The sequence below is a fragment of the Tenrec ecaudatus genome, chromosome 18 (assembly GCF_050624435.1).
Source record: "Tenrec ecaudatus isolate mTenEca1 chromosome 18, mTenEca1.hap1, whole genome shotgun sequence".
Classification (NCBI taxonomy): Eukaryota; Metazoa; Chordata; class Mammalia; order Afrosoricida; family Tenrecidae; genus Tenrec; species Tenrec ecaudatus.
The window spans coordinates 22134560-22155348 of record NC_134547.1 but is presented as its reverse complement, the minus strand read 5'-3'; the positions used below and the strand labels follow the sequence as shown (position 1 = coordinate 22155348).

The window sequence follows — 20789 nt, the reverse complement described above, 5'->3', positions numbered from 1 at the left end:
GCCCTGGTCAGTGTGGCGGGAGCTCTGGGGCCGACAGAGCCAGGTTTCCGGCTGTGCAGCCTTGGGCTGCTCTGGTCTTCAGAAACCTGAGTGCATTGTTCAGGTGTGGTGGGCACTCAAACTCTTGCTAATACCTACTGGCTGCCTGGAGGTCCCCCACACCCTCCTATCCTACTGTGGTCCAGAAACCGTAGGGGGTCCTAGGACCCTGCCCCAGCACTCTGGCCGGGCACAGGGTCCAGACACAGAAGCCAAAAATATCCAAAAGTTGCAGCAGGTCTTGTTTCTACCAACTCTAGGGCAGGAAATAGATGTATGGGCTAGCCAGGTGATAGGACCTCCCCCCTTTTTTTTAACTTTTGGATTGTGAGTTGGGGTGAAGTTTACTGAACAAATCGGTTTTCCACTCAGCAATTTCACATCCTTGATCGTTGATTGCAAGCCCCACAATGTAGCCTCACTGATTCCACTTTCTTCACTTTCTCCTTTACTAACCCTGTCCCCTTCTGAGCACAAATGCTGGATCTATAAGGGTTCGTCCCCCTTAGAGACCTGTGTGCTATGGGACTGAAGGGTGAGCTATGGAGGTGAGTTCATGTCCCTACATGAAGGGTCACTCAGGACTGTACTCTGAGTTCCACCAGGCTTTTTTATTTTATCTTTTAACTGTATGCAGGTTTATTAGAGAAGCGATCGAGTTACAGACCAGCAAGGATAGCGGTTTTCTTCACAGCTATGCTTCTCGGGCTCTTGAGCGTGTGATGTTGCCCCCCGGCCTCAGCCTTTGTGAACCAAGAAGCCAGTTCGCCACTTTGCCTTACAGTTCCAGTGCTGTTCCTCCGCTCTCTCCCATGGTCTCGGTGCTGCCTCCAAGTTCTTCCAGTGACCCACAGGTCCAGTTATTGACCATTATCTTGATAGCTTCAGGTTGTGCAGGGTGGTGAGGTTTTCCCTTTAGAACGGTGCATCCAGTTGGTTGTTCCTGGGACCCTTCCCTATGCCATTAACATGCTTCATTTATTCACCTGACAAATTTTCTGAACTCCAGCTGTGGGCCAGGCATAGGCTCGAAGTGACAAGATGTACAGTGGCCACCTCCGGGTCCTGGGTGGCTTCCCAGGGGTGAGCCTTGAAGCGTGGAGGCACGGGAGGATGTATTCCAGGCCGAGAGCATAGTTTCTACCAAGGCTTGGTGGTGGTGTAAGAATAGTCATTTATTCATCCCCCGAGTGCCCTTGGGAAGCCACAGGCTCTAGTGCCCCGGGCATCTTGCCCAAGAAGCTTGGCTTGTCGTTTTACTTCAGCAGGAGGGCCTGGGCACTTTTACTCACTGAGCCTCAGTTTCTTCATCTGGAAAATAAGTGGGCATGTGGTCTGGGGTGGTTAGGAAGTCTTAAGGGGCAGGCCACTTAGACTAGCAGCTGAGCCTCCTTGGCCCATCTGTAATGGGGCGCTCCAACAGCGCCAGCCCCCAAGGTGGTTGGATTTCACAAGGTCCTAAAGCGTAGTCATGGGCAGGACCTTGCACGCAGGCAGGCACTGGGAAGAAACGGCGTACACGCAGGTTATGAGCCAGCTGCTCTTCTCCAGTGCCCAGTTCTCCCTGCCCACCCTGCACCATCTCTTCTTAGGTGCGGGCTGCTGAAAACACGCCAGGGGAGAGATTGGGTGCTGGGTGTTCCTGTGGCCTGCCCTGCCAGGCTCAGGCAGGTGGCCTGGCACCGGGGCCCTTTGGGAACTCCACAGCCATGGAGGGTGGAAGGGGCATAGGTCAGGGTTTTGAGTCCCCCAATGCCCTCCATGTGCGGTAGCCAGGGGCTGGCTGTTTGCTTCATGAGGGCATAGCTTTCCACAGGGCAACCTTCTCAGAGCTTGCTCCCGTGGGCGCGCCAGCAAGGCCGTCAGGGGCGTGCCCCAGCCCTTGCAGTGTCCCTCTTCCTGCCCCACCAGTGCAGAAGGATCCCTTTGTTCAGCCTGTCCTGAGATAATGTGAGCAACCATTTTTCCCTGGGTCCCTCCACACCAGCAGGAGTTTCCCTACTAACCGGTTTGCATAAAGAGTCTGGTCCTTCCAAGGCTGAATGAAGAAGAGGGAGACAATTTTGTTGGAGCTGTAACGTGTCCAGGACAGGGACGGAAAGTTAGTCTATGCTCCTGTTGCCGGAGACTGAGCAGAAGGATTTGCACCCCCATTTCCTGGTGGTGGCCTTTGCCCCGGGACAACTGCTGGGTGCTGCAACAGCCAGTGCTACAGCTGTGAGGGCACCACTCAGTGACCTTCCCTTCCGGGGAGCCCTGTGGTGTCCTGGGCTAGACTGGCCTGCAGGTCATACCCACCAGCTGCTCCCCAGGAAGACGGGCTTTCTGCTTTGGAGTTAGAGCCTTGGAGAGCAGGTCTCTCTCCGGCACGTCGCGGTGAAGTTGCCTTTGACTGAATGGCAGTGGGTTTGGGTTTTAGAAGACAGGTGTTCGCCATTTGGAGATGAAGTTTTATGACACAGGTCAGAAGTCCAAGGTTGGTCCCTAGGGTGTCCTAGGTACCAGACAACACATCCTGCCTTTGGGGGGGCCTTTCTTGGACAAGGTAGCTTCAATGCATCTAATTAATATGGCCCTTCTAGCCATGGTCTTTTATGGTTCCTAAATAATGATTGGGGGTGACTATGCAAATAAGGTGCTTATAGCCCACCACAAGGATTGGACCATTGGCTGCTACTACAAATGAAACGGACCCACGATGGTGAAAGGCCTGGGTCGTGATTGTGACTGGGCTGTGACTCAGTGGCTTCAGGTCCATCACGCTCCTCCACTTTGCCGGGGGTTATGGCCCCTTTGGGGAGTGAATGGTCCCCTACATGAGGCAGGATTAGGGTGGGATGTGTCTGGGTGTGACTCAGGTCACTATCCTTATTGCAGGTACGCCCTTGCCTTCCTCCTTCAGGGCACACCTGCAGTATGGGAGATCCCCTCAAGGACGTGTGCCACCTGTGCCCAGCAGAGGGCAGAACTTCAAAGAATGGGGTTCAAAGGTAACAGGTGACGCCCACGCAGCCTTTGCAGCTTCCCTGCATGAGTGCTCTGACAAAATTCACGTTCCTGCTTTACATTCAGCAACTGGCTCCGCTTCGTCTGACCTGGTGCTCGGGCCAGCAAGCAGCCCGTTACCCGAGGCACTAGCCCCCACAGCCGTGGGGGACAGCAGCCTCTTGCCGCATCTGCCGAATCCAGTTCCTCGGCCTTGCATCGTTCTGAGTCAGCAGAAGCCACGAGGTGGATGCCTGACCCACAGATTTGGGACCAACCACCTCCACAGCCACACGAACAGTTCCTAGTTCTGAGATGTGGCAGCAGATCACGGAGACAGACAGGAGGGCGCGCACCGAGGAGATGACGATGAGCTGGCCTTCAAGATAGATGGTCAGCAGGACGGCAGGTTGGGAGAGTGGGACACTGAGGATCCCTTTAGCTCCAGACTCAGGCCTCACAGGAGTGTCTTAGAAGGAGGTGTTTAGTGGCCAAACTAGGAGTGGGGCTTCAGGATTGACCTGGGGTGGTGGTTGAAGATGGAGAGCCTCCCAGCAGAGGCTCAACCATTCTGGACTCTCCGGGCTTCCCGAGGCAGAGTGAAGGAGCCTTGAGAATCAACTAACAGAGGTCAAATACCAAGAGATTTCATTTTATAGAAGAAATAGTTCTTGTGAATTTTGTTGGACTTGTCATGAAAGATTCTGCTCTTTGTGGCTCCTCCTATTGCCCTTTCCTCTCCCCATTCCTGTCTTTCCGCCTAACCGTGTTGATTTCCCCCACAGCTCGATGGGGCCATGAGCAAGACACTGTGTTTCTTTGGGACCTGTTTCTGATGGAACTGGAGGCATGGGGGGGTCTAGGTCAAAGCACGCCTTGTGGTAGGGCTGTACTTGTGGCCACAATGGTGCCTTCTTTTTCATAGGACTTGGAATAATGGGGGCTTTTGTGGTCCTGAGGACCCTACTTTGCCCAGGAGCACTGGGTCCCGGCTGGCAGGTTCTGAATCTTGTCTCAGGCACAGTTCTGAGGAGGTTATTCCAGTGGGCTAGACAGCACAGTGGGCGAGCCTGTCTGTCTTCCCTATTTACTCCTGATGCAGCGAGGAGAGCAATAACCTGGGTCACGTAGCATTCAGCAGGGGCCCTGTGCCAGTGCTACGGTGCATTGCGTCACCCGCTGGGTGAGGTCTGGCACAGTGATGACTTGTCTCTGTGGGCTCTTAGGCCTTAGGGGTGGGGAAGTAGGGCCAAGCCCCTCCCTAGAACAGAGCGGAACTTCACTGGGTAAGGCCCCCAATGGCCCTCCATGATTCCCTCGCTGGGCCGGCGATCAGGAATTTGGGAGCCACAGCCCTGGGGTTGTTGCTCCAGCCCCCCAACTTCTTGGGGCAGTTGGTCCCACCTTAGCCACTCTGGAGTCCTGGAATAGGGACAGACCTGGGCACATCACCCACCCTGAATCCACCACCAGGGACGGTTCCCCTAAGCTGTCCATTTATTTGTGGAAAATACATCATCTCATCAGGGGCCAGGGCTGCAGGGGCAGGGCACTGCCAGCCCTCAGTCCGCCCCTGCCCCTGCTCTCCTCCGCACAGCCTGCACCAACAGCTCCGAGTAGTGTTCCAGCAGGGCCTGCAGGTGGGGGCTGGCCAGCGGGCAGAGTGTAGGTGGGGAGGCGGAGGCTGGGCTGGCCAGGGGCAGGGCCTGTGGGGGGGGCATCTCTGGCCCGCCGAGCCAGCTGGCCTCCAGCTGCTGTTGGATCCAGAGGAAGGTGGATGCCAGTGCCGTCTGGGCCTGCTGCTGCTCAGGGCTGACCTGGCCACTGGAGACCACCTGCGAGGGATGCCGGCACTGTCAGGGGCCACCCAGGCCGGGCCCACCCAGCCCAGGTCCGGACCTCCAGGCTCTGCTTACCACGAGGTAGAGGTCCAGGGCCTCTTGAAAGGCAGTCTGCAGCCTGTGCACGACGGGCCCCACACTGCTCAGCTCAAGGGAGGCTGGAGGCAGGCTTCCCGCTGACACTTCACCCTCCTCCCAGGGTCCAGGGCTGCTGAGCGCCTCTGGGGCAAAGAGAGGGGGCTGTGAGGGGCCGCCACATGCCACCTGGTCTGCAAGACCCCAGCTTCCCTCTGCCTGGAGCACCTCACACAGCTCCAAGGCCCCTCCCCAGCCCTCCCTCTGCTCCCGTAGGGCTCGGCTCCTCAGGTCCACGATCCCCCAAGCCTTTTCTCACACGGTCCGTTACAGGGCGGCAGCCACTGCCCCACCTCTCAGCCTGCAGCCTCGTTGCCCTCCGCTTTCTCTCCTTTCTGGCCGGATTTTTGTCTGGGTGTCAGCCCCAACTAAAGACAGCAACCCCGGGGGTGGGGGGAAGGTGGCACACACTTCGGGGCTCTTGTTCACCACCTAGTCCGCCCCATGTCTGGAGGGCCTAGAAGTAAGCCCAGCGTGCACAAAACCCAGGCCCACTGCCATCGAGCCCATTCCAGAGGGCAGGGCAGAACTGGCCCGGTGGGTTCCGGAGGCTGTGCACCTTGATGGACGTGTAACCACCGGGCTGCCTCACTGGACTGTTCAAGGGCACATTTGTTCAGGACAAGTGGCCCGAGTGGTGTATGATACAAGCTTAGAGGACAGTGTCCGGGTGGCGGGGGAGGTAGATGAGAAGGGGGTAACTCACCAGGGGCGGACTCCGGGAGGGAGGCAGGAGTTCCAGGGATTCCCGGCCTGGTCTCTGGAAGCTGGGAGCTACTGGGGTGAGGGGGAAGGTCGAGGGGCTCAGGGGCAGGGATTCTGGGGAGAAAGGAGGCATCCTGAAGCCTGAGGGCACACATGTTCACAGGGCTGGGGGGCAGGACGCTGGCTGCCGGGGCTGCAGCGCAGGGTGGGGTGGATGTCTCCAGTGGAGGTGAGGGCAGCAGGAACCTGTCGCAGATGCTGGAGGACAGGGTCAGTCTCAGGCTGGCACGGGCCTCGTGGTTGCCCCAGGAGTGCTCTTGGCACTCGCTGCCAGCACTGGGTGCTACTGTAGTGGTGAGGCCCTGGAGCTCGTGGCCCAGGGATGCCAGCTCCCCTGTGGAGGGGGGACTTGGCTGTTCCCGGAGGGAAGGGCTGTGCGACATCTTGGCAGGGCAGCTGGCTGTGGCTTCCAGGTACGAGTGAGTACAGGGAACGCAGACACCTTGAGCCAGGACCGGGGTAGGTACAGAAGAGGGCGATAGGGGCTTCTTGTCTGTGGGCAGCACTGATGAGGCGGGGACACAGGGCCCCAGGCCCAAGGGGCACAGGGCTGTAAAGAAAGGAAACAGCTCGGTCGTCTCACACTCCGGGCAGGTGGGGTGGGGGCACTGCCCAGCTGGACACCAAGAGCCCCTGCTGTGTGACTCACTCAGAGGATGCCAGGCCTCCAGGGTCTCTTGGAGCCCTTCCGTCTCCTCCCCTGGGGGGACCTGCAAGCACAAGGCTGAGGTGAGGAGGAGGCCTCCGGGCCAGCAGCCCTGTCCGGAGGAGGGCAGCCCGATTCGATCCGATACTCACGTTAGTCTGCTCTGGGGACGTGTAGCTGGTACCTGCTCTCAGGAATGCTGTGCCAGGTAGGCTGCCCTCCTGGCGCAGGGGCAGCCGGGGAGGAAAGGTGTGGGTGAACCTGTGAGGAGAGAGCCTGCAGGGGAGGGACGCTTGCTCAGCCAGCCCCGGGCGTGGCTAGGAGACGCAGCCCCCCCACCCCCCTCGGGGAACAAGAAGGGCTTCGTAGACCCACCTGGGCGTCTTCTGCAGGCGTGAGAGGAACTGGGCCGAGATGCTCAGCCGGGGATTCAGGAAGAAGTCTTCAGCCTCCGAAGCCTTCACGTCTCTCAGGGGCCTGTGGAAGAGTTCTAGGGGAAGACGAGGGGGCCATCAGAGCCTCCCAACAGCCTGCCCAAGCCTCACGCTGGCCACCAGGCAGGCTCCCAGAAGCCCTCTGCCACAGACAGACAGTGGGGAACCGTGCAGCTGGGTCCAGAAGGCAGAGAGGTGTGCCCTTCCACCCTCACTTGTCTGCCGGGGAGTCACGTGACCCCAGGGATGCCCACGCTGTGTCGCCTGGGCTGAGCCCAGAGAGGAGCAGGGCGTACCCTCAGGGTGGCCGTCGGCCAGTGTCTCGAAGTGGTGCCGGAGGAACTTCTCCTGCTCGGGGGTCTGGGGCAGGGAGCTGTGGGGCAGGCCTGGCGCTTCGGGCAGGGACAGCTCTTCTGCCATGCCCTGGCGTCCTGTGGGTGGAGGAGGGAGGGGAGGACAGGAGAGAAGCTGCCAACTCCATGAGTCACGGAGATGCCACTCTCGACGGTGGCGAGAGCTGGGCCCGCCTGCCCCACACCCTGAGGACAGGCTGGGCTTCCAGAAGTAGGGGTGCTCAGTGGTGAAGGCCAAGCTGGGGTTGACGTGCACCAAGCCTGCGGTTAGAAATGCGGGTTGCCCCCCGACCCTCCGCCATGCATGTGGGGTTCACCTGCTGTGTGGGGCGGCCTCACGTTACATCGAGGGCCTGGGTCAAGCCGAGGAGGGGAGGCGGTGATGTTGGCACTGCTGCCCTCCATGTCCATCCCGGATGCCCCCGAGTCTGGAGGAGCAGAGCAGGGCGCTCACGGGTCCGTAGCTGGGTGCTTCTCGGGTCCCCATTTGGAGTACCGAGATGGTAACAGCACCCCCACTTGCAGGGGTGGAGGCCCCACAATGGAAAACGGTAGTGGTAGTAGGCACTATGTTTCCTGAGCTCCAGGGGACAGTTGACGACCCAGGCTGTCCCAGTGCTCAGGTCGGGGCCTGGCTGGGTGACCACAGGGCCCTGTCCACCCTCACTCACCCTCAGGCAGGCTGTGATCCTGGGAGCCCAGGGAGGAGATTCTGAGATAGGCGTCATCTTGTGGGTCGTCAGGCTCGCCGTCGGCCTCTTTCCCGCAGCGCTTGCTGCAGTAGGGTGGGATACAAAGAGAAACAACACCTCACTGGCTGGCACACAACTGTCACCCCCTCAGAAGTCCCGGGCGCTGCCCACCTCAGCTCTCCTAGCTCCTGGGAAGGAGGCAAACTGAGCCTGCAGCAGGGCCCACGGGGCTGGGCTCCTGCCCTGGCCACACCTCACCACACTGGGGCAAGAGAGCGGTTCTCCCAGGGGCCCCTACCAGCCGACGCTCTCTCCTACTGGGGCTCCCCTGGGTGCACAAAGCCACCCACCTGTCTGTCTCTGTGACCGTCACGGCCGCTTCCAGGGAGCAGACGGTGAGTCCACGGGCCTCACCGTCCCTCTCCAGGGGCAGGAAGGGAGGGCGCTCGCAGCCATTCTCCTGGGGACTCTTGGACTGTCAGTGAAGAAAGCATGGCCACTCTGAGCTGCCAGGGCTTCCAGGTGAGTGCCCGAGACAGTGACCATCACTGTGGACCAGGGCCTGTGCCAGGTGGTTGTGCCACAAGCTCATCTTGTAACCCCCGGCCCTCCAGTTCCCACCCTGAGTTACAAATCAGCAGTGAGTGGGGCTCCCAAACCAGGGGCCAGGCTATCTACTCCCAACTGACTCCCAGATTTTCCCAAAGCTCCCTGTCGTGCTGGGCTCCTGCCCTCCCACCATTGCCTGTAGTCCTCTCTGCGCCCCACACGGAGCCTCCAGCCCTCGGTGGGCAGTATGCAGGGCTGCAGGCCAGGCCGCCCACCCGCCCGCCCGTACCTCGTCCAGCAGGCCCGCCAGGTTCTGTGGCTCCACTACATCCAGGACCGAGTCCCCCAAGCTCTCCGGCTTCATGGGGGTGAAGTAGCAGTCCAGGTCCCGCGCGTCCAGGATAGTCTTGAGGGGCTCCTGGTCAGCCCGCTCTGCCCAGCGGCCGTGGGGCTGGTAGCTGCGCTTGGCATGGAAGGTTGAACCATCGGCCACGTCGTCGTCTCCTAGCTGAGGGAGACTGGGCGGTCAGGGAGTCAGCCAAGCCCTCATCACCTCCAGCAGGGCCAGGGCCCGGCTCAGGCCTCACTCAGTCCGTGGGCTTTACAGGCCCGTGACAGACAAACAGCTCCCACGTCTCGCTCCAGCCCAGACCTGGCCCCGCAGCCAGGCCAGCACATGCGATAACGCCCTCTCTCGGAGGGGCCTGGAGCAGCTGGTGCAGTGTCCCCCCCCCCCGCCCTCAGCCACCCCTTCCCGTTATGCTGACTGCAAACTCAGGATGGTCTTCCATCTCTCTCCCCTCCCCTCTGTCTCTGGTACTTGTCACACATTTCAACAGCATGACCCCCGGGGCGGCCACTCCTCTGCGTCTTCCACCCACTCCTGCCTGGCCCTGCCTCCCACCACGCCTGCTGCTCGAGCCGGTGATCAGCGAGCGTGGCTGGGGAGCACACCCGCCTCCCTTGGAGCCACGTGCCAACTCCTGGCTGGGGACCAGGGCAAAGTACTTCTCTCTCTGGGCCTCGGTGGCCTGAGCTACAAAATGGGGGCCAGAGAAGCCCCTCCACCTTAACAGGGGGTTAAACCCAAACCCACTGCCATCGGGCCCACTGACTCAGAGCGCCCCTCTAAGACGGGGAAGCAGCCAGCCTCTTCTCCCGGCTGCGGAGGGACTGGTGAGTTCCACCTGCTGACCTTGGGCTTAGCATCTCCACGGCAACCCGCCTGCCACCAAGGGTCAGTGGAGCTGGTTGCTGCTAGGTGCCATCGAGTCATAGGGACCATCCTCACAACTGCTCCCATGTCTGAGCCCAGTGTGGCCGCCACTCTGTCTGTCTGTTCATCATCCATCTGGCCATGGGCCTTCCTCTTTCCCACTGCCCCTCTACTTCAGAGTTAGCAAGAGTAAACAAGGACACAGCCTGCAGGGGTGAGGGCTGCTCTCCCCACTGAAGCTAGCTGCATTTTTGAGGCCCGCTGCATGCAGAGGTGGGGGCCCTAGGGTGCACTCCCGGCCCTAAGCTGGGCTGTAGGGGAGGGCATGTCTGATGCCCTTCCTTGAGGAGCTGACATTGAAACGCTAACTTGAGTGTGAGTGCGGATGACTGGGGCAGCATCATGGTGACCACCCACCCAAGGCTTCTCCTGCACGGGAAGCAGGGGTGGTGGGGTGGTCTTTTCTAAGGGACGAGGTCTGACATGGTTCTGGAAACAGACCCTCGAAGCTCGGGCTCGGCATCCTGCTGCCGACCTCACCCACGGGCCCTTGGTCTGCCGTGCCTCTCCGTCACTGTCAGGCCACCATGGTGTCACCTTGGCCTCTTTCCCTCAAGGGGCCATGGTCTCTGAGATCCAACTACCACATTTCCCCGAGGTCCAGCTGCCGCCACCACCTGTCCTGCCTGGATTACCACACAGCCAGTCTCCCTGCTCCCACGTTGTCCCTCGCGGTCAGCAGCCACGGGGGCCTGCTGTCCCCGGGTTAGATCCTCACTCATCCCCGTGGAGGCCCCTCGGCATCCTGCTCTTCCTGAACATGCTAACACTCGGCCTCGGAGGCTGTGCTCAGAGGCTGGCTGGTTGGCCGGGACCCTTCTTGCCCAGGTCTGTAGGCCTCGCTTGCTTGGGCATTCGGTTCAAAGATTCCCCCCAGGAACCTTTTCCCATTCCTTGAGTGCTTTCTTGCCTACCCCCCACTTTCCCCACCCCTCCTTACCCCATCCCACCATAACGCTTGTCAGCTCTCAGTGTACTGAGGGGTTTGCTCACTGAAGGCTGAGGGTCCGCCTTCCTCACTAGCACGTGAGCCTGAAGACGGACGGAGCTGTCTGTCTGCCTTGCTGCCTGCTGCTTCCTCCCAAGGCTACAAGGGCTGGCTTAGACAATGCGCGTGCGGAGAATGACAGGCTGGGGGTGGGGGTGAGCCCAGAGGCAGGGGGTCCTAGGGAGAGCACTAGGGTAGGCATCCCCACACAGCCAGCCCCTGGGTGTCCCGCACTCCTGGCAGACTCACCAGCCGCTTGGCCCACAGGGGCAGCTTGCCATTGGTCAGCAGGCACCGAGGATCTGGGGAGACATACAAAGTCCATGCAAAGGGAACCAACACCTCCCCAACAGGCACCCAGACAATAGGCAGTTCTTCCGAGCGGTAACGCCAGACCTGCCCGAGACCTGCAGAGATGCCTGCCTAGCCTCCCTCGTTCTCCGGGGAAAGTTTAAACCACGGGATCCAATGCTTTAGTCTAGGTCTGGCCACAATTCAAATGAAAATGCTCAGTAATGCCTGATGTCAGCAAAGGTGTGTGGGAGCAGAGAGGCCACTGGGCTAGGCTGTCCCTCGATTTGGGGAGCTTGGTGGATTCTCTTCTAGAAGATGCTCGGACCCCCTGGCCAAGCCATTCACCTCAGCCTCTATCCTGGAGAAATCCCCCACAAACCCCCCACCCCCCCGGAGGAGAGGGGGGCAGAGACGGCACAGCACCGCCATGGGGCTTAGCCCCAACAGTGGGAAAGGAGGGAGGGGGGGCACCCAGCAAGAAATGGTTTACATAAATGACTCTACTGTGTTCCTGGGTAAAAGACGCCTCTGCTTTACACCCACTGCGGAGGAGAGGACTTGGGGCGGGGCAGGAAACTTGAAGATGGGTTCTAGTCTGGCCTCCGGTGCTCCCTGGTTCGCAGAGCCGACCGCTCATCCCAGAGCTGCCCGTGTGCGTCACCGTCCCCATCTCACCCAGCTGAGCTGCCTTGGCAGCAGGACCCACAGGAAGCCGCCAAGGCAAAGTGTCCTCTTGAAGAGAGATTTTCAGAAGAGAGTGTCCCTCCCTTCCACCACGTTCTGGATGCCTGGCGCCTCAAGGGGCAGGCATTTCTAGTGGGGCTGGCCGGGGTTGACTCCCCCGTGCCTGAACAACAGAATCTGCGCTGTCCTCTTGTACTGCACCCTGCTCTCTTAGGGGACACTCCCTCAGGTCAGGCAGCTTGAGAGAAGTGGACTACAGCCTCTTCCTTCAGAGGCGAGCGGACTCAGGCCCAGCCAGAGCGACTGGTTCAGGAAAGGGCGCACAGCTCACCCCAGGAGCATGGGTCACCACTCCAACGCCTTGCTAGAGCCCCTCAGAAAGTGGCATTCCCTTTTCTATGGCATTTCATAAACCCAGAGTGGGGGCCTGGGCGGGGGAACGGGCTTTCTGGGGCCCCAGTAAAGGGAGGGTCTGACTGAGAAAGAAGCTGAGATACAGAAAAGCAGAGCCCAGCAATGGAGAAAACCATACTGCCTCTCCTGGATCCAGCCATGCCTGAAACTGGTCCTTTCAAACTTTAGCTGCATAAACCAATAAAGTCTGGTTCTAGCTTAATCCACTTAGAGTCTGACGACTATGACACTGAAAAGAGTCCTGACTGCTAAGATTATTGAGCTTCCATAGAGGCAAGGCCCAGAATGCAGAACAGGGGGCAAACTCCAGCACGGATCCCTTCCTCAGTGGAAGGCCTGGGTGGGCCCCTTCCCACCTGGATACAAGCTCTCTTTCGATGGTGTCTTCAGCAACGCCTCAGCTTCATACTCTTCCTCCAGGTCATCCTCAGTTGGCTCCCCAGGGCTCAGGGAATGGACATCGCTGGGCATGGAGGTGTATATCTCCTGCCTGAAGCCAAGTCAGGTAAGAAGAGACAGTCAGAGGAGACATGGAGGGACAGGGGTGGGCTCTGGGAGGAGTGAGGGGTGCCGTGGATCGAGTCCTGTTCTGAAACACATTCTTGGCTTCTGTTCAAGACAGTGCTGGCAGGTCTCACCGGCCACAGCCCCATCACCAGAAACACGGTGCAGGAGATGCGGCTCCCTCTCGAGGCACAGCAGGGGGACAGAAAGCACAGCAGAGTAGGGCATGGCCCGGGCTTCTGGGTTCTCGTCCCCAAAGGAGGTGGTAATGTGCCCCGTGGGGGTGCAGGACGCTACAACATGCTTATCATGGGGTGGGGATGGGAGCTGGGCCTGCCTGGAGCCGCAGGGGTGTCCCACTCCCTTGGTGCCTTCGGGTGTGAGACCCCCAATACCACCGCAGGCATGCTGAGTGGCAGGCTGGGCGCCCAGGGAGAGGGGACAGATTCAAAGGCAAGGGAGAAAGAGAAAAACCTAACCCCTCCCCCACACAAAGTCTCTTAGACCCAGTGCCCTGACTGAAACCGCAACTTGAGTTCCATCCACAAGAAACTGGATTTGTGGCGGGTTGGCTTTCAACATTGCTTTCAGTTTGTTTAGAAGACTTAAGGAAAGTCTCTCATTTAAAGAGTAAAAATGTAGAAACCAAGAAATCTCCCCTGTGAAAGAGTGTACCTCTGTGGGGCTCAGGGGGCCCTCTGACCTCGTGGCCCCAGAACCCCAACCCCAACCCCCAAAGTTCACTCAGAGGCTCTCCAGGTCCTTCATGTTCCCGAGTCCAAACCCCATCCTGTGTATAGTCTAAGTCTGTGCCCGGCCCCTCCTCCCACGGCCACCAGTTGGTCAGCTCTGTCCCCTCACACTCTTGGTACGTGGCCAGATGGAGGCGTGGGGGTGGGCTGCCAGGACCTGGGGGCGCTGCTCCACTTGCGGTCCTTCCCGCTCTGCTGCTCGTGGTGGTCTATCTCCAGCAGGTGCTGCTTCATGCAGTTGGTGATCTCTGTGCCCAGGTGCCAGATGAACACGCAGCTGTGGCCCAAAGAGGTGCAGAAGGGCGAGGGGTATGGCGGACATGGCTCGCCCAGGGCACACCTCACTCCCTCCCCAAGGGTGCACTCCCTTCCCTGGTTCAGTGTGGGGACAATAGACGGTGCCATCCTGCACCCCGGGTCTGGGGCCTGGGCCCCCCCTCCACAAACCAGGGCCTGTTCTGGAGGCCACAAGACCCAAGGGGGGGACTGTTGGAAAGGCCGGGGCACACTGGAGGGAGGGGGATTTGCAGGTCACCTCCTGCTCCGACTCCCGCCACACCCTTTTCACAAGAGGCGCAAAGGAAGGCTGACTGTGAGGGGAAATGACTGGCAGCTCTGGACTCTCAGCTCTGGGCTGGGTGTGGCTGCTTCCCAAGGTGGGAGTGGCTTGGAAGCCTCCAGAGAGTTCTCTGCTCAGGGAGGCGGTGCGGCAGGCCTGGCTCACCTGTCCCCAGACGCTGTGATGAGATGGCGACAGTCGTAGGTGAACTTCATGCCGGTGACGATTTCTGAAAGGAGAGGGGAAGCTGCCTGAGTCTGGAGGCAGTGGAGCAGGGCGGGAAGGGCCCAGGCCCAGGCCCGGCAGAGGTCCACCCACCTGAGTGGCCAAACATCTTGGCCACGCACTCGCCGGAGTAAAAGTCAATCATGGAGATGCTTTTGTCCGAGCAGCTGGTGGCCAGGAAGGTGCCTGAAGGGTCCACATGGACCTGTCGGAAGAAGCCCCATGTGGCCTCCCTGGTGCCAGCGGCCTGGCACGGAAGGGACCCGACACCCACCTTCCCCAGGCCACAGCAACTCTAGCCCAGCCTGAATGCTGTGCTGCCCCAGGAACACCTTGGGAAGAGACAGGCTTTAGCTGCACATTATTTGAACAGCTGATGAACCAGGCCGGCCAGCCCAAGGCTGGAGACTGAGCTTGTAACCCCCCCACCCCCCGCCCTGAGGGCGGGGTCCCAAGCCCTCCCCACCTTGTCTGGGGCCACACCAGATGGGGAGTGGTTGGAAGGCGGGGCGGGGGGGTCCAGGCCTCTCTAATTCTTTTCACTTTTAGCCCTCTCCAACCCTTCCCACGACAGCCCACTGCCACTTACAAACGGCAGCCACAGACATCTCCCTGAGGGAGGGAGGGAGGGAGGGAGGGCTTCATAAAGAAAGGTCCTCCCGGCCGGCCGGCCGGCCCCCGGTCTGGCCTTGCTGAGACAGCCTGAGGGGCTGGCCAGTGTGTGTGCCTTTCAGGGCTGTGATCGCTTTTTGTGCCAACATGGCTCCCAGAAAAACATGTGGGCAGAGTGAGCATGTCACTCAGGTCACAGGGCTACAGAGATACATGGCTCTCCTCTTTCTCCGTGGTGACTGGACCAGCACGCTGCTGCCTGAGTTAGCTGCTCTGCGCTCCCTGGGGGCCCAGCCAACCTACGGATCCCGGCAGATCCTGTCACCTTGCTGCGTGTCCCTACATGCCTCTGCTACGCCCCGACATCTCATCTTCCTGCTGTGGCTGCCCCATCTTGTTATGTCTGCCGCTGGCAAACAGACTCCACACCTCCCAGCAGCCACTTTGCTGTCTGCTTCCTTGACCTTGAACCAGCATGCGTTGGCAGGGCCCTCAGTATATTAACTGTCCCACAAGTGAGTTGGACTGAGCCCTGTACTGCTGTGTGGACTAACTAGCAGTTGCATTCTTCCTCGCTGTATAAACCTATCCTCTTATATATATAAAATCTTAAGTGCTCTGGTTTTGTTTCTCTGGAGAACTCTGTCTAACACAAGGGCCAAGTGGCCCGGCAGCTGGGTGCCGAGGACCAAGGTTTGGGGCAGCCAGCGGACCGGGTGGGGGCTCAGTGTGGGGTTCACCCGGGGCCCGGCACCTCACCTTCAACAGCGACCCCTCGTCCCCCTGCGAGCCCTTGTAGCATTTCTTCTGCTTCCCGTTAACAGTGTTGTAGACTCTGCGGAGGGGAGTGCATCATGTGGCCCACGGGGTCCTGACCCACTGCCCTCTTCTCCCCTGGAAGCTCTGGATATCTGTTGGTGCCCCAAGCCTGGCCTGCAACACTGCCTCAGGGTCGGAAGCCCACTGCCTGTCCTCCCCACACCGCGAACTTGCTGCCTGGAGCCCAACAGGAATGCGAGAGGACCGTGACCAGCTTCCCAGTCTCAGCTCACAGGTCTGTTCCTCCAGAAAGATCACTTGATCCCACATGGGTGGCATCAGCTGCCTCCACAGGGCCCCTTAATTCTGAGCTTTCCCCACCCTAGCCTGGCTAGCACCATCTGCTGACCAGATTCGCACCCAGGAAAGGCGGGTGGACTGGCTGAGCTTAGTAGTCACACCTGCTCCTCTCCGTCACCTCATACAGGTTCCCACGGGAGTGGGGAGTCCTCTGCCGACCTCTGGAAGCCTAGAAAGCCGAACTCCCAGGAGACACCCAACTGGGCCCCTCCACCCGCTGGGTCAATTAGACAGATCAGGGGAGGTGGCACCCGCCCCCAGACCAGCCTGGGCCAGGGCACTTCCTCACCTCACGTTACGGTCCTGGCAGGCCACGGCCACGTACTTCTGGGTGATGTCAATGTCCATGTCATACAAAGTGGTCTTCTCGGCCACGTGGTGGGTGCGGACAAAGTGGAGTCCATCCGAGGCCTGATGGGGCAGATGGGGGCTTCAGAGGGCACCCCTGACAGGCTCCCACCTCAGCTCTCAAGTCAGCTGTCCCATCTTACCTGCTGGGCGCTGCGGAAGTAGATGCTCTTGTCTGCCCCGCAGCTGATCATCTGGATGTCCCTGTGGCCTGGGGGAGGAGCACAGGCTGGGGCAGTGGGGCCACTGCAAGGACAACCCCCCAGCTCTCCTGGGAGCCAGGAAGGCCAGGTGAACTATGCGTGAGAGGAGGGTGCCTATGGAGCCTCTGCAGGGCCGCAGAGAAAAGCGAGGGCAGGATCGGGAAGGGGGACTCAAACAGAGCAAGTGGAGCCAGGCAACGGTCAGAGTGGCTGATGGTGCCGCGAGCAATCAGAGCACCCACACACCCTCACCCGGGGCTAGGCCCCAGGCTGGGGGCTACCGGACCACAGCCTCCTCGAGGCTCAGGACCCACCCCCCTGTAAAAGCTTGAACGCAGGCAGACACGCTGGCCTTGTTCCCTGGGGGACAGGGAGCTGGGACTGAGCTCAGCTTGGAGCACACTCTCACTGAAGCTGTTAGATGGCTCTGTGCCTGGCCTTCCCGCCTGAGCGCCTTGATTGCAGTTGTGGTCGGAAGCCCTTGGCCCTGTGGCTGCCATGCGGTAAGTGCTGTCAGCATTCTTGCTTGTGTTATTTGTACTTCTTTATAGAGGAAGAGAACCAGTGTCTTGCAGGGTTGAGGTGAGGGTGAAGCCAGAAGGACGGGCAGACATAGTTTTGGATGTCCCTCCAGCAGGACCCGGCTAGTCTATACCACGCAGAGGCTCGCAGGGAGGGGGTGGCCCGGCGGGGCGAGCAGGCAGCAGTGTTAAAGTTGTCCTGCAGGGTTGGGTGAAAATCTGGCTGCACAGCCTGGGGTAGGAGTTACTGTCCTGGTCTGTCTCTGTGGACGTGGCTCCGGCTTGGGCCCTCACAGAATGATCCTGGAAGTGCTATGCACGCCCTGTGTTGACTTGTTTGGCTGTGTCCCAGGGGTACTCAGGGAAAAAAACTGGAATTTCTTTTCAAAGCTATGTATTTAATTTTTTTTTATAAAACAACCTTTTCACCTTCAAAGTACTCTCCATGACACTTAATGTACATGGCAATTCTGCAATTATAATCTTGGAAATGCTTTTCACACTCATCTGTTTGGATGGCTGAGAGCACTTCCCTCAATGTTTCTTCACCTCTTCTGTTGTCCAATCGCTGTCCTTTCATGTACCTCTGCGTTCTCGGAACGAAAAAGAAGGCCCATGGAATGAGGTCAGGTGAGTAAGGTGTGTGGGGCAGGAGAGGCATGCTGGTTTTTGCCAAAAACTGGTGCCCTGAGATGAGATGGCTGCATGAGGTGGCAGAACCAGTCCCGTCTGCCACAAATGGGGCCTTTTTTTGTTGCACACTGTTACGCAGTCTTTTCAGAACCTCTAACTAGAGCTTGATTAACAGTCTGACCTGGTGGAACGAACTCCAAATGCACTATGTCCCTCACATCCAAAAAACAAATGAGCATCACCTTGATCTTAGATTTCACTTGATGAGCTTGTTTTTGGGGGAGGTGACAATGGCTTCGTTCATGTTTTTGCTTTCAGGGTTGGAAGAACAGCACCATGTCTTGTCACCAGTAATGACCTTGGAAAAGAGTCAGGGTCACTTCAGAGCTGTTCTTTCAAAGCACGGCATGTTTCCCATAGATGCTCTTTTTCCTGGTCCGTCGGAACCCGGCACAAACTTTGAAGCGACCCCTATCATTCCCAAATCTTCCATTAAAATTCACTGAACCGAGCTCCCAGAGAGTCCAGGTAGCTTCCTCAGCTCTGCCATGCTTCATCACTCTTTGAGCAAAACGCATACGTTTGCCAACGTTTTCGCCTGTTCATGAAGTTGACGAACATCCACACAAGGTGTGTCGTGTCTTCAATTGACATCTCACCTCTTTCGACATGAGAAAACCACTTGTACAGTTGAGTGTTTCCCACAGCGCTGTCCTTGTAAGCTGTGTTCAACATCACCACAGTTTCTGCAGCATTTTTCCTGAGCAGGAAACAAAATTGCACAGCCACATGCTGTTCTTTTAAATTGGCCATCACCAAAAATGAGGTTCGATTGAAACTGCTTTTATGAAAAAATTCACTGTGAACAGAGAGAACATTCCCAGGAGACGCCACTGGGTGCACTCGGAGTGAGTTGCTCAATGCTCACCTAGCGGGAAAAATGTGTGCTGTGAACACTCCACCCAGGGGAGCTTTTCCCCATTTTTTTAGGGGGGGTACCCCCTGTATATCACAGAAAAGGGTTGAAGGAGGCTCAGACAGGGTCCGATAGGTCCACGTGTTAAGGACAGCACCAGGGTGAGGCTACACAGCTCCCAGCACGGGCTCAGAGGAGCTGAGCTTAGGCTCTGTACCTCCGACTGGCCGGGGTCTCCATGAAGGGACCGTGCCCTTCAGAAGGTGGCCTGAAGTATCGACTTGTGGACTAACCTCTGCTGGATCGAGACCATTCATTACAGGTGAGAGCCTTGCTGGCTAAATTGCTCGGTGTGAGATCCAGGACTTGATGACCCAAATCCCAGGGAACGGGATCCCTTCAAGAACGTCTGGGAAGTGTTAGCTGACTGGCTGCTGGGCCTTCTCTCACGGCAACATTTCAAACCCAGTGAGCTCACTACCATCTCAGTTAGACAGTAGGAAAGACCCAAGGACATGACACATTCCCACCCACAAGACGACAGGAGACCACTCCCCATGGTCAACAATGTACCGTCAGTGGACGCATCGGGTCCATGAGAAATTCTTGAATTTGGTTTTGACCCCATTCTTGTGCTTTATCGGTGGGCCTTCCCTCCCCTCCCTGCCCCCATCTCCAAATCCTCTCAGGCCAGGGAACAGAATCTTTCCCGTGCTGTGGGGAGCCCTCTGGTTTCCTGGTTGAGCCTGGGCTTCAGAGAAGAACAGTCTTTCGCAAGAGCCTGGGCTCCGCACCTACTGACCGCGTGACTCTGGGCCAGTAGTGCTGCTTCCCTGAGCCTGTTTTTTGGTGGGGTAATAGTTGTTAGCTGGACTGCTAACCCCAAGATCAGCAGTTCAAAACCACCAGCCAGCTCCTCGGGAGAAAGACAAGGTTTTCTACACCTTTAAAGAGTTACGGCCTCACTGGCCACCAGTGGTCCTTCTCCCCCTACGATGCTGTGGAAAACAGGTGGAGGAGAACGTGGAAACAAAGATCAACAAGTACACAGACCTCCTAAAGACCCATGGACCCATGAGCCCAAGAACGACTTAGCCCCTCACTGGCCTGGCTTGCCTTCCTCCTTCACCATCCTGGGACATGGGGACCCAGGTAGTGCAGAAAGTGCCCAGATCAAATGCAGGCCCACAGCGCCCACCTGTGAGGCCTTTCCGTGAAGTTTGCAGCTACTGGCTGGTTAGCTTTTACACAAACAGCCGGAGGAGCCAAACACTACCGCGGCCAGGTCTGCCGGGAACTGAGCTAGAAGACACGGGCAGAACAAGCAAGTGCGCCGGGCACTGCTGTAAGCACTGGCTCAACATCGTGCTTTGCAGCTGTCAGAACAGGCCTGGCGCCGTGCTTCGCCAGGTGCTCCCAGGGCAGAGAGGGGGTGGGGCTCACACGGGCAGGGCCCCAAGCGCCGCCCTCATCGCTCCCCTGTCTGCAATTTAAAACGAATGACCCGAGAAGCAGACAAACAAAAGGAGGAGCAATCTTGGAAACGCAGAGGCAGTTCTACCCCATCCTAGAGCTCGCCATGAGTCAGCTCGATGGCGCTGCCAAAGCAGCTTCCTCCGAAGTCCCCCAGCGGTAAAGTGAGGCAAAGCAGGGCTCTCTGCTGGGAAGAATCCACATCTGGTTACACGGTGCCTGGCACAGAATGGGCCTTCTGCTCAGCCTGGCTCTCTCCAACTGTCCTGTGCCTCTGCCCCTTCACCCCCGACACTCTTGGTGAGGCAGCATCCGAGTGAGGCAGGTGGGAGCGGAAGGCCTGTGAGCTAGCCCTGGCCCCAAAGAACACCAGAAGCCTTGTCATTGTGTCGGCTTCTGGCAAGAGCAGACACTTCACACCAGGACAAGAAGGGCCAGCTTCACCAGGGCTGCCCACACTGGTTGGCAGGGGGGAGCTCTCTGCCTGGGGCCCAGTGGCAACCAAGATTCTGCTGGCCTGAAAAAGGCAGAGCTGAGAGGGGAGACTTCTGAGTTTGAAAAATGTCCATCTTTGGGTCCAGTTGGGCCTGAACCCAGAGCTTGCTCGCACTCCCCTCCTTCCTTGGAGTTGGAGGGCAGGCTTGCTATTGCTCCCTCCGTCCGATCCTCCCAAGAGAGGCCAGGGCTCACCTGCAAACTTGATGGCCGTGATGGAGGAGGAGTGGTCGTCCAGGGTCTGCTCCAGGTTGTAGTTCTTCTCCACATTCAGCACGTGGATCAGTCGGTCACGACTGGCGGAGGCCAGCAAGGTCAGCCCTGCGATGGAGAA

At 58.7% G+C, this 20789-nt stretch overlaps 1 protein-coding gene across 2 annotated transcripts in view; it reads right to left on the bottom strand.

The window, feature by feature from the left end:
* Positions 1 to 4509: 4509 nt before the first annotated feature.
* WDR62 (WD repeat domain 62) overlaps positions 4510 to 20789 on the bottom strand; it is a 42092-nt gene continuing 25812 nt past the window's right edge. The window contains exons 13-32 of one of the 2 annotated variants that reach the window (XM_075536596.1): positions 20651 to 20776; positions 16358 to 16425; positions 16156 to 16277; positions 15507 to 15582; positions 14229 to 14340; positions 14076 to 14139; positions 13509 to 13628; positions 12452 to 12585; positions 10953 to 11005; positions 8729 to 8947; positions 8241 to 8365; positions 7870 to 7973; positions 7516 to 7626; positions 7142 to 7276; positions 6787 to 6901; positions 6564 to 6687; positions 6415 to 6475; positions 5707 to 6315; positions 4941 to 5086; positions 4510 to 4859 (exon numbers count right to left, since the gene is read on the bottom strand). In XM_075536596.1, coding sequence (XP_075392711.1) covers positions 4587 to 4859; positions 4941 to 5086; positions 5707 to 6315; positions 6415 to 6475; positions 6564 to 6687; positions 6787 to 6901; positions 7142 to 7276; positions 7516 to 7626; positions 7870 to 7973; positions 8241 to 8365; positions 8729 to 8947; positions 10953 to 11005; positions 12452 to 12585; positions 13509 to 13628; positions 14076 to 14139; positions 14229 to 14340; positions 15507 to 15582; positions 16156 to 16277; positions 16358 to 16425; positions 20651 to 20776 — 2897 coding nt within the window. In that variant the 3' untranslated portion in view covers positions 4510 to 4586. The remainder of the gene's footprint in view (positions 4860 to 4940; positions 5087 to 5706; positions 6316 to 6414; positions 6476 to 6563; positions 6688 to 6786; positions 6902 to 7141; positions 7277 to 7515; positions 7627 to 7869; positions 7974 to 8240; positions 8366 to 8728; positions 8948 to 10952; positions 11006 to 12451; positions 12586 to 13508; positions 13629 to 14075; positions 14140 to 14228; positions 14341 to 15506; positions 15583 to 16155; positions 16278 to 16357; positions 16426 to 20650; positions 20777 to 20789) is intronic. The other variant, XM_075536597.1, reaches the window with a different exon arrangement.